Raw genomic sequence first — 18,796 nt, forward strand, 5'->3', positions numbered from 1 at the left:
GGCCGAGGCATGTTGTTGCCGCTGTAGCTCTTGCTTGTGTTTTGCTGCATGTTACTGGTTGTGCTTGCTTGCCGCTGTTGCTGCCTTGCTGTGCTGTAGCTGCTTGCTGTGCCTTGCTGCCCCTCTTGCTGCCGATGCATTGCTGCTTGCTCTTGCTCCTGCTGCCTGTAGCCGTTGCTAGGATGCTGTAGGTGCTGATGTTGCTAGGCTGCTAGCTTGTTTGTTGCCGTGGCCTGCTAAGTTGCTTGATGTGGCCGATGCTCTTGCTGCTGATAGTTGCTAGCTGCTGGTGATGCTAGCTGTTGCTGCTAGCCGGATGCTAGCTTGATGTTGTTGCTAGTTGCCTCGCTGGCTTTGCTAGATGCAGCTAGGTGTAGTTGCTAGGCTAGGTTGTTGTTGCTAGTGCTAGTTGCCGCTTTGCTAGTTGAAGTTGTTGTATCGCGTGCCATCGCCGCGTGCACCATCCCCGCCGTCGTGGGTCATCGACAAATTCGCCGAGCATCACGCCGTCCTCGACAACCCCCGGAACGTGTTCGACTACCGACGTCGAAGACCCGTCTTCCGACGCCAAGCGAACGACTACCATCGACGAGACCGTGTACCACGACTTCCACGACGACCACGATGACGTATGTTCACACCGCGCCGAACCGAACCCCTCCGAATCGCACGCTTCGAAGGTATACCGATGGGACGTTATCGTGTACCGGATGCTTATGGTGTATGAGATGTATTGTATGTATGCGCCTATATATGTTTGCCCGTTGCACGTTGTCCCTCTTATGTTGTGCCCGACACATGGGAACCCGGTAACCGGGATCACCCCATCTTAATTTAACGTTCCCGCACACGCTTCCTATACGTTGGCACGATATCTCGATGAGTTATCGGGATAGGAACGTTGTCGTGGCATCGTTTCCGTCTTGCCGCCATGGTTCCCTCTCGCTCGCCGTGGCGACACTTGCTTCTTTCTATTCTTGTCCGTGTTGTTGTAGCTTGCATGCATGACGCATACATGGCATGATATCTTGTGTTGCATGTCTCTTGTGCCGTAGCTCCGATCTATGCTCTGCGTGTTAACCGACTAGTATGACATGTAGGATCACCGCTTCACCCCTTGGCATGTTAACCACATTTAATATTGCCATGTAACTTAACGGGAGTGAATTAAATAATTAAACGTGGAGTCTCGTCGATATGTAACTCGTTGCATGTCGAGCTTCACTTAATGTGTAGTGTTTGTGTGAGGTGAATTGCCATGCCATCCCTTGCATCATTGAACTGATCATGCATCATAGTAGGTTGTGCATCATGTTGTGCTTCGTGTGTAGAATATTTGTGTTGATGTTTGTTTCTGGTTTGCTCCGTCTCGATAGAGTTCCGCAAGCGTGTCGGAATGTGAGGACCCGCTCGACTTCATCGGTTCGACTACTTCTCGGAGTTGTTCTTCTTCCAAGCGGGGTCTCAAGCAAGATGACCATTTCCCCAGATACCATTACTATCATTGCCATGCTAGTTTTACCGTTTCTACCATTTACGTCTCGTTGCCTACCACATGTTATATATGAGCCTTTCAACAATGCCATGATTACCTTCAACCTGTTCGACCTAGCAAACCATTGATTGGCTATGTTACCGCTTGCTTAACCATGTTGTTAGCGTTGCTAGTTGCAGGTGCAGTTGCTTCCATGTGTTAACATGGGTTCCTTGTTTTATCACCATATCAATTGTTATTTAATTTAATGCACCTATATACTTGGTAAAAGGTGGAAGGCTCGGCCTTTCTAGCCTGATGTTTTGTTCCACCTTTGCCCCCTTAGTTTTCGGCTACCGGTGTTATGTTCCATAAATGAGCGCTCCTAACACGATCGGGGTTGTTATGGGGACCCCCTTGATAATTCGTTTTAGATTAAAGCTGGCCTGGCAAGGCCCAACTTTGGTACTACATGTGCCTAACAACTAATGAACTGCATAGGGAGTAATTAATCCGAGGAAATTTAATCAACCCCCGGGCCAGTGCTCCTCATGAGTGTTGGTCCCACCTGAGCGATGTCCGGCGCCCCTCTGGTCACCCGGAGGTTTAGCGATCCTGACGTCTAGCTCATCCGTCGTGTCCTGAGAACGAGATACGCGACTCCTATCGAGATCGTCGACACGTCGGGCGGCCTTGCTGGATTAGTTTTACCTTTGATGGAATATCTTGTGCATCGGGATTCCGGTGATGCTTTGGGTAATCTCGGAGTTGAGGTTTTCCACTAGGGAATCCGACGAGATCGCGAGCTTCGTGATTGAGGATTTCTATGTGGCTTGTGGTAATTTGTGATGGATTAGTTGGAGCACCCCTGTAGGGTTAAATCTTTTCGGAAAGCCGTGCCCGCGGTTATGTGGCAACGTGGAAACTTTGTTTAACACTAGTTCTAGATAATTTGAAGTTAACTTAATTAAAATATGCCAACTGTGTGCGTAACCGTGTCTGTCTCTTTTGTGAGTTCCTTCTTTGATCGAGGACACGGTGGGGTTTTGTCTGACGTAGGTAGGTGGTCAGGATCATTCATTTTATCAACCGTAGATCACGTCCGTTATGCGTAGATCTTCCTCTCTTTATTTCTTGTACTCGTAAGTTAGCCACCATATATATACGCTTAGCCGCTGCTGCAACCTCACCACTTAACCATGCCTCACCCATTAAGCTTTGCTAGTCTTGATACCTTTGGAAATGAGATTGCTGAGTCCCCTGTGGTTCACAGATTATACTACAACACCAGTTGCAGGTACATGTAAAGATTACTTGACGCGAGCGCGTTGATTGTTCATTTGGAGTTGGTTTTTCTTCTTCTTCTTCATCGATCTAGGATGGGTTTCAGGCCGACAGCCTGGGATAGCAAGGATGGACGTCGTTCTTCTTTTCTCGTTTGTTTTCGCCCGTAGTCGGACCCTGCTCTTACTCTTGATGATTATATAATGTACTGATGTGACTGTGTTGTAGCTTGTGGCGAGTGTAAGCCAAGTCTATATATACTTGTAACGATATCCATTCTTGCGACACGACGAGATGCGCTTCTATCCCTGACGAGGCCCTCGTGCCAAATTGCGGATAGGGTCGCATCATGGGCGTGACAGCGCTCCCCAAGGCGGCGTCCGCACCAATCGAGAATGGGCTCCATGACACACATTCGATGGACAAGAAGGCCAACAACCCTACAGACTCGCCAGGGCTCATCCCGACGATGCACGAATCATTGAAGGGGTCGTAGCACCACCCCGATGACCCGACTGACATGCCGGATCTCCAGCCACCCTTGCCACTTCGGTGACCTCCGCCGCCATCGACCTCGTGAGCATTGACTCCCTCAACATCGACAGCGAGTCTGTCGGTGACGACGCGGACGAGTAGATTAGGACTAGTAGTTAGGGTTAGTAATGTAAACAACTATGTGTAAGAGTTGAATCAAATTTAATTTGAATGTTTGTAATAGTCTTAAAGTTTAAATGAAATTTGAGTTGTTTGCATGTTATTTGAATGAATTCGATTTGTTTGAATTTTATTCAACAAGGCAGAGCTGCACATCCCACCTGGTGCGTACGACTCTCTCATCAATGTTTAGGGGTTGTGGAAAATTTGTGGTGCTTCTATGAGTTGCCAAAAATATTTTTCTAGATAGTTAGTTTGAATATATTTAAATCCAAAAACTTTCAAATTCTGCCAAAACTTCAAACCTTTTTAAAATTTCACCGAAAATAGACCACAATGGATGCCAATGGAGGGCTATTACCATTGAAACAGTATTTCCAAAGGAGGTTCCAAATATTTTGTTCTAAAATAATTTCTTTTCATTTAACAAGTGCCAAAGTGACTTCTTGTGAAAGAACTACCACAAGTATGATTAAAATTTGGACCTTCGCAATTATCATCCAAAATAGACCACATTGGATACCAACTACCATTTGATGGATTTTAGAGTGTTTTTACTATTATTTCAGCGAGTTAATGAATTTCTTGAGATTTACGTATAATAATTCAAATTTGAATTACTAGTGTTCTTTACTTTGGTTGTAAAATTGGCAAAAGTCATTTCAAGTTTGCATATTAGGAGTGTATGCACTAGCCACAAACAAAGGTGAAATTCCGAACTAACTGCTGTGAATAGACGTCCTTGCAAGTTTGACCCAGTTTGAATTTCTTAAAGAAAATAAAAGAAGTCTTACAAATTGAATTCCTTTTTCATAGAACCCTTTTATGTGATCTAACTTGTTGAGAAATGATAAAAACTGAAATCCTTCTATGTTAGAGTACTTTTAGTGGGGTTGGCATTGAGTACTACACATAGAGAGAACATTGGACATGTTGCACTAGTTTTGATTGTTTTGCAAGTACTTGCTACTGCCCTGCTATGTTGGACTATTTTTGTTGAGTTTTGGCATGGACTACTACTCTTGGACAGAATAATTGCGCAAAGGGACTATAATCTTGAGATCATTGGACAAATAATTCAGGAGAAATTATTTATAGAACAAAGGTGATAGAGATAACAGTGTGATATGCATGTCAACCTATGAATGTGCCATTCACCACTCGACACGCATGAGCACGTAGAGACAATCTTCGGGCAAACTTTCGCTGCTTTGTTTGACACCGACAACGCTCCACCATTTTCAAGGTCACCGAATCTTGGGTCCATCCTCCGCGTTCACCTAGACAAAATGACACAGCTCTGCTGTATAACACATGCACACATACTAGCTCAGATGGTCCGTCCGATGCGGCTTCAACGACTAGGCTCGAGTTCGAGTCCCTTGCACAGCATTATAATCCACTTTTTTTGGTCAATCAACCGACCATTGACAGATGGGCCTTAGGGACACCTAATAAGCCAGCCACTGATAGATATTCACTGGGGGAAACATTATTTGACGCACTCTGCGTCAACAAATTGTCCAAAATATAAAAAAAAATTGGGTTTCCAAAATGTGTTCAGCACCTTAAAAATTGTTTGCAATTTTTCAAGAAAATTGAAGTTTGATAAATTGTTCACCTTTTCCAAAATATGGTCGAATTTTAGAAAAATGTTTCATTTTTCCTTTTCTTGTTCACCTATACATAAAATATGAATATTTTCGACAAACAAAAAGGATCTACAAATTGTTCTTAGTGTCAAAATTTTTGTCCGAAATTCAAAAGTTTTTTCCAGTTTCAATTTTGTTTCACCAATTCAAAAAAATAGAAAATTGAGATACAGATTCCATCTCAAAAAAATTCACCTCTAAAAAAGTGTTCGTATTTTCAAAAAAAATAGTATTATTCAGTTGTTCTCAATTTACATTATTTTGTTCCTACTCTAATTTTTCCCAGTTTTCAAATTTTGTTCACCAATTTAAAAATGTTCATGTTTTGAAAACATCTTTGAGAATATTTTTTCAAATCACGCTTTCAAAAAATGACCGGGATTTTTTTTTCATAGTTTGAAAAGATGATGAGAAATTTCAGAAATGGTTCACGTTTGTTAGAATTATTCCTAATTTCCATAAAGTGTTCGAAATTTGAAACATTGTTTGCAATTTTTTAAGTAATGTTCATTCTATGCCGCTAAATTTAGTTCTTTAGAGTTCGCTCTTGTAATTATGTCAACAACACTCAATTGGATGGACTGGTTTGCCAGATCGGGCATTTTTTGTCCAAAGAGCTTGCTTTAATTCCTAACTTCAATAATAGTAGCTCCAACGCTGGTGCCACTTATGACCACACAACCATTGTGGCGAATGGGCCGTGGGTCCATCTATAACTTTACAACCTCTAACAGATGGGCCGTGAGGGGATCAGGCGTAACAGTCGACTCGACGACAAGTCTCTGTTTGGACATCTGTGAGGGAGGGCTGAGCTATCTGTGAAAAAATAAACCCCTTCAAAAAGGTATTTGTAATGACTTCGTCGATTTTAAAACGATTTGCAAAGTGTTTATATGGGTGAGTGTGTGGGTGTGTTTATAAATGTGTGTGTTCTGCAGGTCGTGTTTTTAAAATGTACTCCCTCCATTCCTAAATATAAGACCTTTTAGAAATTATACTATTAACTACATACGGATGTACATAGACATATTTTAAATTATAGATTCACTTATTTTGCTTCGTATGTAGTCTTTTAGTGAAATCTTTAAAATGTCTTATATTTTGGAACGGAGGGAGTATGTGTTTATAAACGTCTGTGTATTAGAGCATCTTTAACAGGCGTTTAAAAAGTGCTCCACGCGTTGAAAGATTTTTTTTTTGACGCCGGACAACTCCAACAGACGTTGCAAAACAGTGTGCGTGCTAAAAACTTTTAGGCGCACGTTGAAAAGCGCTATCGCGCACAACATATTTGTTGCGCCGGCTTGCGCGCGCAGCAAACTCTGTGCTGCTGTCGATGGGGTCGCTGGATTTGGCTGGATTAGGCGCCCCACGCGCGTCTGTTGAAGATACTTCGATTCCTACGCTTTAAAATGCTACGGTCACCGCGTTATAATTTTTATTAGACTCAATATTTTTGTGCTGCTGTTGAAGATGCTTTTACTATGTTAAAAAAAGAGTTCGGAAGAAACCTGTGGTGAAATTTCCAAGATGTCAGATGGGGACTTGTTGTGTCTCATTGCAATGGGCGTCGCCAAACCAGCACCAGCTTAGCTCTTCCCATTGAGAACTCCCCACACGACGCCTCCTTGAACAATCAGGGGGATCGATCGGCCACCTGACCTCACCTCGTGCTCGTCGCTAGCCATGTCGTCGAAGGCGTCTCCCCTCCACGGAGTAGTCGACGGCAGCCAGTGGGACGCCGAGCGCCTCCTGGGCCGTCTAGTGATCGTGGTCCACGCCGCCTTCCTCGAGTCGGGCTTCATCGTCGCCCGCCGCCACACCGGGGATCTGTCGTCTACCTGCCGGCTTCCGGCAGAGGTGGGCGCGATGGCCTCGACCCTGTGCCTGGAGTACGCCGCGCCGCCGCTGCTGCGCCGCCACGACATGGACGGCGCCGCGCTGAGGGTGTGCACCAACGGGCGGCACGTCATCTTCTACCTGCAGCTGCAGGTCTGCTCTCTCCCGATCCAGACGTACTGGGTGTGCCTGGACGCGCTCTCTGTCGCGCCGCTCCTGTCCGGCGGCCTTGACGACACGGGGCGCAAGCTGCTGGGGAGCTACGGCTCCCGGACGGCCACGCTCTGGAGGTCGGTCAGCGACGGGTTCTGCCGGCGCATCTTCTCGGATCTATGCCGTGAGCACGGCGCGCGAGCCCCCAGCCTCATGTCCCTCCCAGGCGACGCCCTGACGGCGGTCCTGGAGAGGCTCGCCGACGGGAAGGACCTGGTGAGCGTGGAGAGCACCTGCACCGAGCTGAGGCGCTTCGTGGGCGACCGGGACCGCCAGCTCTGGCTGCCCAGGTACAAGGCGCTACCGGGGAACACGTTGTGGTGGTCGCTCCTCCGCGACATCGATTCCGATGACGACTTGCCGGCGGCAAGCTGGAAGGAGATGTTCGTGTGGGCCACGCGACAGAGGGAGCATAGGCTTGTCCTTCTTCCTACTCGTAGCCGCGGTTCATCGTGGTGTTCTTTCTTCGGTCGACGGGTGGATGACGACGGAGAAGAAGCCGATTTAGTTGAGCTGCCGGTGGATGCCGCTGCCTGCTTTGGAGAGACGATGACGGAGACGGAGGGCGACGGGGGTGAGAATACCACCGGTCGCCGCCATGGCCATGGTAAGGCGCCGGTGATAGGCGGACACGAGAAGCAGAAGCAGCAGAGCCGTCGCACCCGCACCGGCACCGGCGCTATCCACTCCCCCTCTTCTAGGTACCGATGGAAGCACAGGTGACCGGTCTTCCTTGCTCGGTTTGTTCTTGTGATGTTCAGAAACATGTGCCTTTGAATGGTTTCAAAGGGAGTTGCCACCCTAGCAATTGTGAGTGAACAATGGATTATGCGTGATGTTGAAATAATTAGTGCATATATCTTCTTTATGTTGAGTAAGTAGGCAATTTTCCGAGCATATTAATCCACGAGATAATAACTAACATGGCATGGACTAAAATAATGATATACTGATCATGAACTAACCTAGCACATACTACGCATATAGCCTCATTATCTATGCATGCAAGTCGTACTGCTAGGATCAAAACGAACATTAGTGGGATAAACGAGTTATACCCTCCAATAGACCAGTTGGCCGTAGCAGCAGCGTTGGCGTTGGACGCGACCGTAGCAGCAGCATCCTCTGCCCTCTTCTTCTCAGCTTCAATGGCGGTAAACGGGACGTAGCAGCAGTCGCGTGATCGCTCCTCAAAAAGCTAATCGCCCCTGTCCCATACAGGAATCGGAGAGGCGGGGTTTCGGAGGCCTGCTCTCCTGTCGACCGTGTACGCGGTAAACGGGACGAAGCTCGGCTCATTCCCGCAACCCGCGTCGTGACGTGGCATGGCGAGGCGAGCGGCGGAGGAGGAGTGCGCAAGGGCATCTTCTCTTCTCACTCTACAATAGCATGTGCATGAGAGACCCTTATAAAGGGGTCCAATTTCTTCTCCACTAGCGGGGTGTGACTAAACTTCCCACCACCACCTTGTCATGCCACCACCTACATAAGCCCTTGAAGATTTTCTAAAATTCTTTTATGGGCCTAAGGCCCACTACTAATTTCAACACTTTATCATTGACAACGTATTCATAAAAGTATTTTATCATGCATAAGCAATCACAAATTGATTTTTATTTTCCATCTTATTGTATAATTGCACTGTTTCTCCATAAATGCGTTGCCTTTCGGCTAAGTTGACATGTGAGAAATTCTGAAAATTTGCATAAAGCAGCGCGCGAGGATAGGCAACAGGGGGTTTGTCCTTGTTTTGGGCGAAGCCGTTTATGACTGCCAGCTACAGTTTGATCGCCGACGAGGGAGGAGAGAGGTGGTTAGATGGGGTCGGGGTATGGAATCAGATGAGGCTGAACCCCACCGCATGCCCGGATTATAAAAAGCCGATCGCGGTTGCTGATGCGTGGGCCCGTGGAGGATGTCCGTCATTAATTAAGTTAAACCTTGGTAATTGGACGACCGACGGCTGTGGATGGGGCATACACCAAGAGGACGTGTGTGCTTCCGCTTCCCTCCCGCGCCGACGCATTTCAATTTCAAATTTGGACCGACAATGGGTCGGCACGGACGCATTTTAAAAATGGGTCCACGCGTTGGGCCATCACATTTGATCACGCGGACCCAAACGGACGTCGGCGGATGAAATGGTCCGCCCTATTGAAGTTGCTCTAAGGATAATCTGTAAATTTACTTCTGCACCTGTTTACGGACGGGAGGGCCATCTGTGAACACGGGTGTGGGACGTCGTTATTTAACGCTATACGCATACATTTCAAACATCAGTAAATATCGTAGTGGTAGCCACTAATCAGTCAGTACAAAAAAATTGCACTCTTGAATGCTGGCCTAAGTGTCACCTCTCAAGAGGAAGGACGTGAAATGTCACCCAAAAAGAAGCCTGCCTCAAAGTTCATTTAGATGTCATACCACATGATAGGGATTAAAACGCATCGGGCTCACAAGAAAACCGGCACCACCCGTCCGGTTCCGAGAAAACCGATCAGCTAATTTTTCCTCCCCAAAATTAAAATCATTTTACGCGAAATATTTTTTTTTCCTATATTCAAATAAAATTCTTGATTATAAAAATAATAATCATGGATTTATATTTTTTGTGAATTCTAAATTATACTCATAAATCTTTAGAAATGTTCACGAAATTTTAAAAATAAGTAAATTATATGTTCTTGTTTTTTGAATGTACGATTATCATTGGTGAGTGTTTTTGAGGGGTCCACAAATAATGAGATAGAAAAAAGAAAAGAAAATATTAGAAAATCATAAAAAAAAGGAAACCAATCGATTCATGTGGGCGACTGTCTTGGCTACAAACTAACCCCTTTAACCAAAGATTTTTTTTTTTTGGGGCATGAAAGAACCGAATGCCTACATTGGAAATCAATGCTCAGATACAGCAGCGAGGATCCTATTCCCCTTGCAGCTCGGTGATCCCATCTCCTATTTGCCGCCTTAAGTGCCGGTTAGGGTGCATTCTGCAAACCGGCATACACCCCGTCCACATTACCGGTATCTAAATTGTATGGTCCATGTAGGTTTTTGTTCATCATTTCCTCATCTTGTTTTCGTTTTACCTTTTTCATATTATTTTAAATTTCTTTTAATTTTTATCTTTTATCAAATTACAGAACATTCATGTATCTTTTATCTTTTATCAATTTTTTTAAAAAGTCCAATGAATTTGTAACAATATATAAAAATAAAAACAAACTCATGTATGTTTTAGAAAAAGTTAATCAAGCTGATTTTCTATAAATATTCAAAAAGTTCATCCATTTTCAAAAAGATATTCATCACAATTCAAAAAAGTTCATAAATCTTAAAAGATATTATCTGAAATTCAAAAAATTGTCATCAATATTATAACAAGTTCATACAATTTTCAAATGAAAAGTCAAACGGCGCCTGGATGGACGGCCTATACACGAACGCCGCATGAGATCGTTAACAAGATTGCATGTTAACTAACGCTTGTGGCGCCAAGTAAGAAATATCAAACAAACATACAATCCCGCCCTGCAGTAATGGCCCGACCCATTTCTCTAATTCTGTTTTTTTTTCTTTCTTTCCCATTCCCGTTTCCAAGAGATATATTTAAGTATTTGTAAATATTTTTTGAAAATCCCAACCAATATTCAAATGCATCAACAGTTTTTTAAAATTCATAGTAAACGCTTTTCAATTTCAATAATTTATTTCACAAGACAATTTTACAAATATTTAAAAAATTCATAATGTTATTTAAAATCACAGCCATTTTGAATTTTCCAATACTGTATGAAATTCATGATGAATTTTTAAATTTACTAACATTTTTCGAAATCTAGAATATCCGGAACAATTTTGAATTTTGCGAATGATTCTCTTGCTGAGAATAATTTTACTGAATCAACGTACATTTAATGGAATTAGGGAATATATTCTGATTTCTTCAACATTATTTCCATTGGCTATTCTTTTGGCAATTGGTGAACTATAGTTTCAATTCATGACTATTTTTCCTATTTGCAAACAGTTTCTGAATCGTAGAAAGTTTTTTGAATTCAGAACATTTGACACATTTATGAAAGTAGTTGTGATTTTGTGAACATTGTTTGTAAACTTGGCACATTTTTATATGTAGGGATATTTTAGAAATTCACATATTTTGAAACTCGGAACATGTTTTAAATGCGGGGGCACCTTTTCATTTTTAGAACATATTTTGATACTTGGAGAAAGGACAAAATTGTGAACATTTTTTAAGTTCTGAACTTCTTTTGAAATGACTAACCTTTTTTAAACAAAATAAAATAAAAAAAAGAACGGTCGCGCACGAGACGGAGCTCGGGCTGGCCGTCACCTAGCGCCCTAGGCGTGAACATAATTTGAAAATGCGAATATTTTTCGAATTGGTGAACATATTATAGTAAAAGGGAACAATTTTTGATATCCTTGAAAGTTTTTATAAAGACAGGAACAATTTCTTATATCCTTGAACAATTTTCGATAATTCAGAATAATTTTTGATATTCCAAAACATTTTCTGAATTTATGCACCAACTTTGAAAACCTACAAATTTTTGAAACTTAACATTTTTTAACACAAGAACGTTTTTTGAAAATTAAGAATATTTCGAACGCGAACTTAGTTCAAAAGTTTGACAAAATTTTGATATTCTGAACATTTATTCATAATAACTAACATTTCCATAAAAGCAAAATCATTGAAAATATCGAAAAAAATTCAAAATCCCGACCATTATTTTAGAGCAGACATAAATTTCGAATTTTAGGAATATTTTTGGAAAATTCAAACTTTTTTGCAAATCCAGAACATATTTTCAGATTTCAGAACATTCCGTAAAAAGGAAAACCATTTTTCTTATTGAAGAACAATTTTTGAAAATCGTGAACATTTTTAAAAAATCCAGACTATAGTTTAGAAATTCAGAAAATTTCTTGAAAAAATCTAAAGAATTTTTAAAATTCGAAGAACGATTTTTGAAAATCCCAAACATTTATTGAAAATCCAAGGCATTTTTTCAAAATCCAAAAGATTTCTGAAACTGAAACAAAGAAAGAAAACAGAAACAAAAAAATAAAGGAAAAAAGAAACCGAAAAAAACCTGGTTAAAAAAATCTACTGAAACCTCTAACAAGTTTCTAAAATCGGGATGATTGCAACCCGCTAAATGGGCCAGTTCATTTAAAATCGCACCCCTCGCCTCCATGTGCGAAGCCCGACACTCTTATGACTCATATATCCGACGCCTGCCGCGTCAAATAGAATTCACCAGCAACGGGATTGTGCAAAAATAGGTTGCGGTTGGGCATGTGTTTGCTAAAGGGTGTCCGTTTGGCATTTCTTACATTCCTTTAGGGGGATTTGTGGAAGCATTTTATTCATTTTATAACGTGTCTTTTCCTTTTCTCTCTAGCCCTCTTGCAGGACTTTCTCCTTCCTTGAATTGTGTATATCTATGTTTTTATGGCATAACTAATTTTAACAAAAATATATTCATTTCGTCATCTTTTAAGGCAAACTATAAGGTACATGTACATCGATCTGTGTGTAGCTATATTATTATATATATTTTAGCCCTGAATAAAAAATCAGCTCCATTTTTACATGCGCCTCTCTCCGCGTGTAACTTGTGAAGGACTGGCATTTTGTGTACATTTTGATTTTCATTACGGGAGAGTTCTATCTACTGCACATGTTTGCCCCAACTGTCAATTGTATGTTTACAATACGACCCCAACCCAGCGGTCTTTCGTTCGATAGAAGGGGCAGTTGCGTGCGTGTCCTTATTTTTTTTTCCTAGGTTTTCCTTCTTCTAAATAGCAGTGTTTTTCCTCAAATGTAGAAATCAAGAAAACAAGAGCTAAATATGCAACAAAAATCCAAGAAGGCATACCCATATGGAAACCAAGTGCAGGCTTATGACTCATATAACAAGCTACATCAAGTCAAATTGCACGATTTGTGAATAAAAAATCGCAATTGCACGTCCATCATCCATGTGTAACTTATTCTTCGAAAAAATAATGCCACTGCTTATACAAATGTCAGTCGCACGCATTTGCATGTTTGTCGACCACACAAAATTGCATGCCCGCCGTATTGCGCACACATCACCTCCACTATGGTCCAGCCCATCTCCCCTTTTTTTCCTTTCCGCTTTTCAAAATGCAAAAAAGTTTCTTTGTTATATTAAATATTGCATTTTATTTGAAAAATGTCAAATGATTTATTGGAGCGAAGATAAAATAAAAAAAATAAGAAAAGGTGAGATGATTTTGAGAGGAGGAAACATGGCGCTTCAGGCACCCATTAGGATAGATTCGCAGACTGGCGCACACATCAACACCAGGCTGGACCAGCCAGCCCATCTCCCATTTTCTCCTATCTGTGTTTCAAAATGCAAATAGGTACCCCCCCCCCCCCCCCCCGGGGATCGAAACAGCAACCTCCGCATTGCTCTACGCAGCGGTAACAACCAGGCCACGTTGCCCAATCCGATAACCAATATCTCTTTCCGTCTTTTCTTGTCTCTTCTTTTTTTTTTTTCCTTTGTCCTATTTTATTCTGTATTTTTGTTTTTTATTCTTTGTGGTTCAATGATTTTTATTTCAAATTTGTAAACTTTTTTCGAATCGATGATTTGTTTTCTAAATTTGATGATTTTTTGAAATTGGTTGATCTTTTTTCAAATTCAGTTAACCTTTTTTCAAATTTGATAAACGTTTTTGAAATTTACTGAAGTTTCATTTTTTTTCAAAATTTATGAACATTTATTTGATGTGATGAGTATTTTTCAAACTTGTAGACTTTTAAAAAAAAGATGAACTTTATTCGAATTTTGATGATTTTTTTAAAAAATTGATGAACTATTTTTCAAATTTGTTTGAGTTTTTCAATGATTCGTAACAGTTTGCTTGATTTTTTAGTGAACTTTTCAAATTCAAGATTTTTTAAACAGTTCAAACAAACAATACAGTAGATTGTTCTGTGCAATAAATAGTGCAGCAAATTGTTATCACGTGACACTCATACGTAAATGGAAGTGTCTCAGTTTGAAAACATGTAGAGAGCAATTACCAAAGGGCAGTACTACGCGTCGGTGAACAACAAATGTTGTTGCATGCACTGGCAAGCCACAGCGCGCGGGCCGAACGTGACCGGCCAAACGATTCGACCGGCACACCGGCTGGAAACATTTACCATTACCAAAACCTTGTAGAGACTCGTTACTGCCATCGTTGCCAAACAAGATGCCGCACAAATGGATCCAGGGCCACCTCCCAACATCCTCACATCAAGCAGCCACCCGGCCGTATCAACAAACAAATCCGGCTCCAAAACGATGCCTTCTAGCCACCCCCAAGATTCCAAAACACATGTACTACGCCGCAGCATCGGCCGATGATACCTGCAGGCTGCAGCCCAGCTTGCGCACCACCCAGCAATTCCACAGTAGCAGGTGCATGCAGCTAGCAAATCCTTGGCTAATGGCTACTGATACGGATGCGGACAAGTATCGGCAGGCGTACAAATCGTTGATTATTATCGGTGCTTGCCGAACTACAATACAATCAGCAAGCCGGCCGTGCATTATGCATGTCCTGTCAGAACGCGCATAGAAAGACCTGGTCCAAGTCCAAGACGGCTGTGTCCCTCCACAACCACATGACAAACAAGATAGAAGAACCCGGAGCAAGCAAAGTGTCCCTCTCACGGCAAAGATGGAAAAATTAAAGCCTTAGATGCTTGTTTTTTAAGCCTCAAATGTGGAAGCTTCGCACTGTCAAAGATGCCATACATACATACATCTCTTAGATGATCTCTACGTGCGTGCTATATATACAGACCCTTTCTTCCTCCCAGTCCAGAAACCACAAGCACTACCAGCAAGAAAACCACACCACAGCTTTCCTGCTTCTTCTGCTGCAGATTTCCAGTTTCAGGCCTCGGGGAGATGGGTGACGCCAAGTCGTCGTGGCCGGAGGTGGTTGGGGCGCCGTCCGAGGTGGCCAAGCGGAAGATCCTCAGCGACCGCCCGGACGTGCGCGTGCTCGTGGCTCCCGTCGGCTCCATGGTCACCACCGACTTCGACGACAAGCGCGTCCGCGTCTTCGTCAACACCCGCGGCGACGTCGCCCAGGTCCCAAGCATCGGCTAGGCCGGCCGAACGCGCTCCATTATGCATAGTGCTAGGGTTCCCGGCATGCATGCATCGCCATGGTTCGTGCGGCCGGGTGTGTTAGCAGCCAAGATTATTATGTATTGTCCGCGTACGCACCTATGTATTCATCATTGTGTTGTACCTCCATTGCAATAAAGCTCACTGATTGTGGCCGGACTTGTTTTATTTTGTGTGCGCCCACGGAAACTATTCTCGGTCATACACAGCAACGTATCAGGTGACATATATATATGTGTAGGCAATCCAAGCAAATCAAAAAGAGATACACAAAAACGTATGTGGTAAGCAATACAAGCAAATCAAAAAGATACACAAAAACGTACACCCAAAAGAATACACCAGAACGTACTTGTTGGAAACAAAAGTACATAGTTTTAACAATACATTTTATTTAAGAGCAGAATTTAAACATTATCTCTTTGGATTTTATTGTGGGATCACATATGCTACACAATATCATTGAGTAGCTGTGTCTGCACACGATGATCTTGAAGGTTCTGACGCATGTGCAGAAGATTGATAAGCTGATCTGCACTTGTTGTTCCGGGATCTCGACATGTTCTTCAGGCTTGTCAAGATCATGGTTTAGTCTGCCCCATCACCCTCACCCATGACAATAATACTGTGCAAAATGACACAACATGTCGTCAGCCGCTACAAAGTTTTTAATTTCCACATAATTGCAGCTTCACAAACAATTCCGCAACGAGCTTAGAGCACTTCAAATACCCTCTTCACATCCTTTCTAGCTGCTTCTTGCATTGATGCAAACTGGCTTTGTTTGTTGCCTTGAGGATCGGATACGATATTCACAAACACCGCCCACTAAGGAGATAGCATTGGAAACGTAGTACCCCATGTTGTAGTAGTCATGACGATATATTGCACAATGGAAGTTTCCATTACATGGTCTCTTGAATACATGAGATCGCTAAAGCACATTGATGTCGTTGTGAGAAACAAGTTGTGCGTGTCCCAACCGGCATATCTTAGGTAGGAGGGTGGGTGAGCTGTGAGATCGGACAGTTGGTAAAATGAGACGAAAAACACAAGGCTTTTTCCCAGGTTCGGGCTCTCTTGATGGAGGTAAAATCCTATCTTGTTGTATTGGCATTGTAAGATTATAGAGTTGATCTACCTCGAAATCGTGGATTTGTGGGCTAACCCTAGGGGTTCTGAAATTGTGTACGGATATGGATATCATAACCATCTATTGACTAGCCTGGCCTCAGCTTATATAATGTATCAGAGGCCTAGGATAACAAAAGTCGTAGTTGGCTACGTCGGTGGGGAGGAGTCCTTGTCTTGATCACCAAGTCTTGTGGAATCTTCCTTGTATAGATCATGGGTTGACCGAAGTGACCCATTAGTGAACCACCATGGCGGTCCTCAGCCAGACCCACTAGTCAGGAGACGACATGGTGGGTACCCCCTAGTCCAGGACACCGTGAGTAGCCCCCTCAACCGGTCTTCAAGTTGGCGACCCTTCTCGGTTTTTCCAAACTGTTCTACATCTTCGATCGTCGGCCTTGAAAGTTGGTTCAACAAATCCTCCCATCTTCGATCTTGAGGATTGAGGAGCACCTTTAATTTCCTGGCCTTTATCAATACCTTGTTATTTTTACGCCACACCTCGGGTTCGAAGTGTTCCATGTGCGGCGGTGTCCTCTTGCACATGAGTTTCAATGCATACTGCATCCGAGGTGTCTTTTTTACTGCCGAGCTCCGATGATGGTCGGCGTTCGAGGTGTCATAGAATACCTGGGTCTTAAAAGTTGAAGGAGTTCAATCGATCTTAATGTCGGAAAGGCCCTCTATGGAGTTAACCACTCACATCCGAGCTTTGTGCCAGACTGATTTCGATAGGTGCAATTTAATTACTATCGAGATATATAGCCAGTAGCCCTCAACGCGCGTGATGGTCTAAAACCTGGGATGCACCTGAAGGATAAAACAAAACCGTTGATCCCAGTAGCCCCTGAGACTCAGGTCTATTCACGAAATCAGCTTGAGGATGAACTCCTAGCGTGGTAGGATACTTAGGAACGGAAACACGGTGTGCATAGTCCTTGAGACTTAGGCTGGGTGCGTTCGACCAACCTGAGGATCGTAATATCCTCGAAAATTGTTTCACACTCTTTTAAATTGTCTGCATTGAATCATCACTGCGGCAGCCCCCGAGACTTGGGCTGGGCAATATGAGCGACCCTTGGATAGTACCTCCTCGGGAACTAGTTCATCATTGAGTGTGTTTTGACAACTCCGAGGTGCAGGTCAGCAGGGAAGATGCCGAAATACGGGTCGAAAAAGATTTGCTGAGCAGATCCACCACGTAGAACACCTTGAACAAGAGTATGTCCTTCCTCCTGACAGAAAAACATGAAAATAGGTTCAAGGTGCCATAAGTTTGGAAAACCCAAAAAAATAGCAAAAACTTCATGTCCGAACTAAATCAAGTTTCTTAGTGCCAATCCGTAAATTGATCTTAAAATTAATATGTGCTTGGGTCGTTGCTTTAACATGATACATGTGATCTCTAGACTTCATGCGGGCCAGCATTCGGCTTCAACCTCCTATCTCCAAGGCGGAGTGTTTCTCACGCCTGTTTAGCGAACTAAACTCGAGCGGCTTTATAGAAAAACCAGGCTATCCGGTAATTGACCACACACCAGCGTTAGAAAAAGGAGTACTTGAAAAAGACGTTGCAACAACTAAGAAGAAAAAAACATTTATTTTAAAACGGCTCATGTAAATTTAAAAGCCCCAGTGAACTTGGGTAAAGGAAGTTATTATTTAACAAACATCATTTTGAACAAACTGTTGTTTTGACAAACAACTTTTTGTTTAACACAAATATAATGCTTGATTGTACCACACAAAAATTAAAATTTGAAAAAGTTGAGCATGAAACTGACTTAGCTTGTTAATGTGCTTGGTGTTTATGACGTTGGCCGAGCTTGCAGTGGTCAAGGTCCCAACCCCCAAGTAGGTCTCGAGGTGCCCGAGTGAAGAGTTTGGTTTGATGAAGTGGCGACACACCACGATGGATGTGACGAAGATAAGCCCATGGTCTAGTCGAAGTGACAAAGCATGTCGAGTGACGCAATGACGCGCCCGACCTGTTCGACTCGTGGGACGACGAGGTTCTCTTGATGATTATTTGGCCCTCGCAATACCAAACTCTTGGTCGGCTCACCGAGGTGATGAGTAAATTTCCTCAAAAAAGAACATCCGACAACCCGTTCATGAAAAAGACGAACTCGCGTTAGATTCGTTTTCGCGCAAAAAATGGATCATTTTTTTTGTACTCATCGGACGTTTCCTAGAGTTTGGATGGTCGGATAGAGCTGAAATATCCACGGGTGATGTATATAGGAATTCCGCACCCCACAACTAGGAGAAAGCCTAGTAGGAACGTTTCATTTATCCATACCAGTAGCGCTGCCACCAGCGCTACTGCTAAGGTGTTACAGCTA

At 43.0% G+C, this 18,796-nt stretch overlaps 1 protein-coding gene across 1 annotated transcript; it reads left to right on the forward strand.

The window, feature by feature from the left end:
• The first annotated feature begins 14,962 nt into the window (after positions 1-14,962).
• Positions 14,963-15,470, forward strand: LOC123403120 (subtilisin-chymotrypsin inhibitor-2A-like). Its single transcript, XM_045097084.1, has one exon. The coding sequence runs from the start codon at positions 15,093-15,095 to the stop codon at positions 15,294-15,296; it is 204 nt and encodes a 67-aa protein (XP_044953019.1). The 5' UTR covers positions 14,963-15,092; the 3' UTR covers positions 15,297-15,470.
• Positions 15,471-18,796: the final 3,326 nt, after the last annotated feature.

This window comes from Hordeum vulgare, chromosome 6H (genome assembly GCF_904849725.1).
Source record: "Hordeum vulgare subsp. vulgare chromosome 6H, MorexV3_pseudomolecules_assembly, whole genome shotgun sequence".
In the NCBI taxonomy this organism is placed as follows: domain Eukaryota; kingdom Viridiplantae; phylum Streptophyta; class Magnoliopsida; order Poales; family Poaceae; genus Hordeum; species Hordeum vulgare.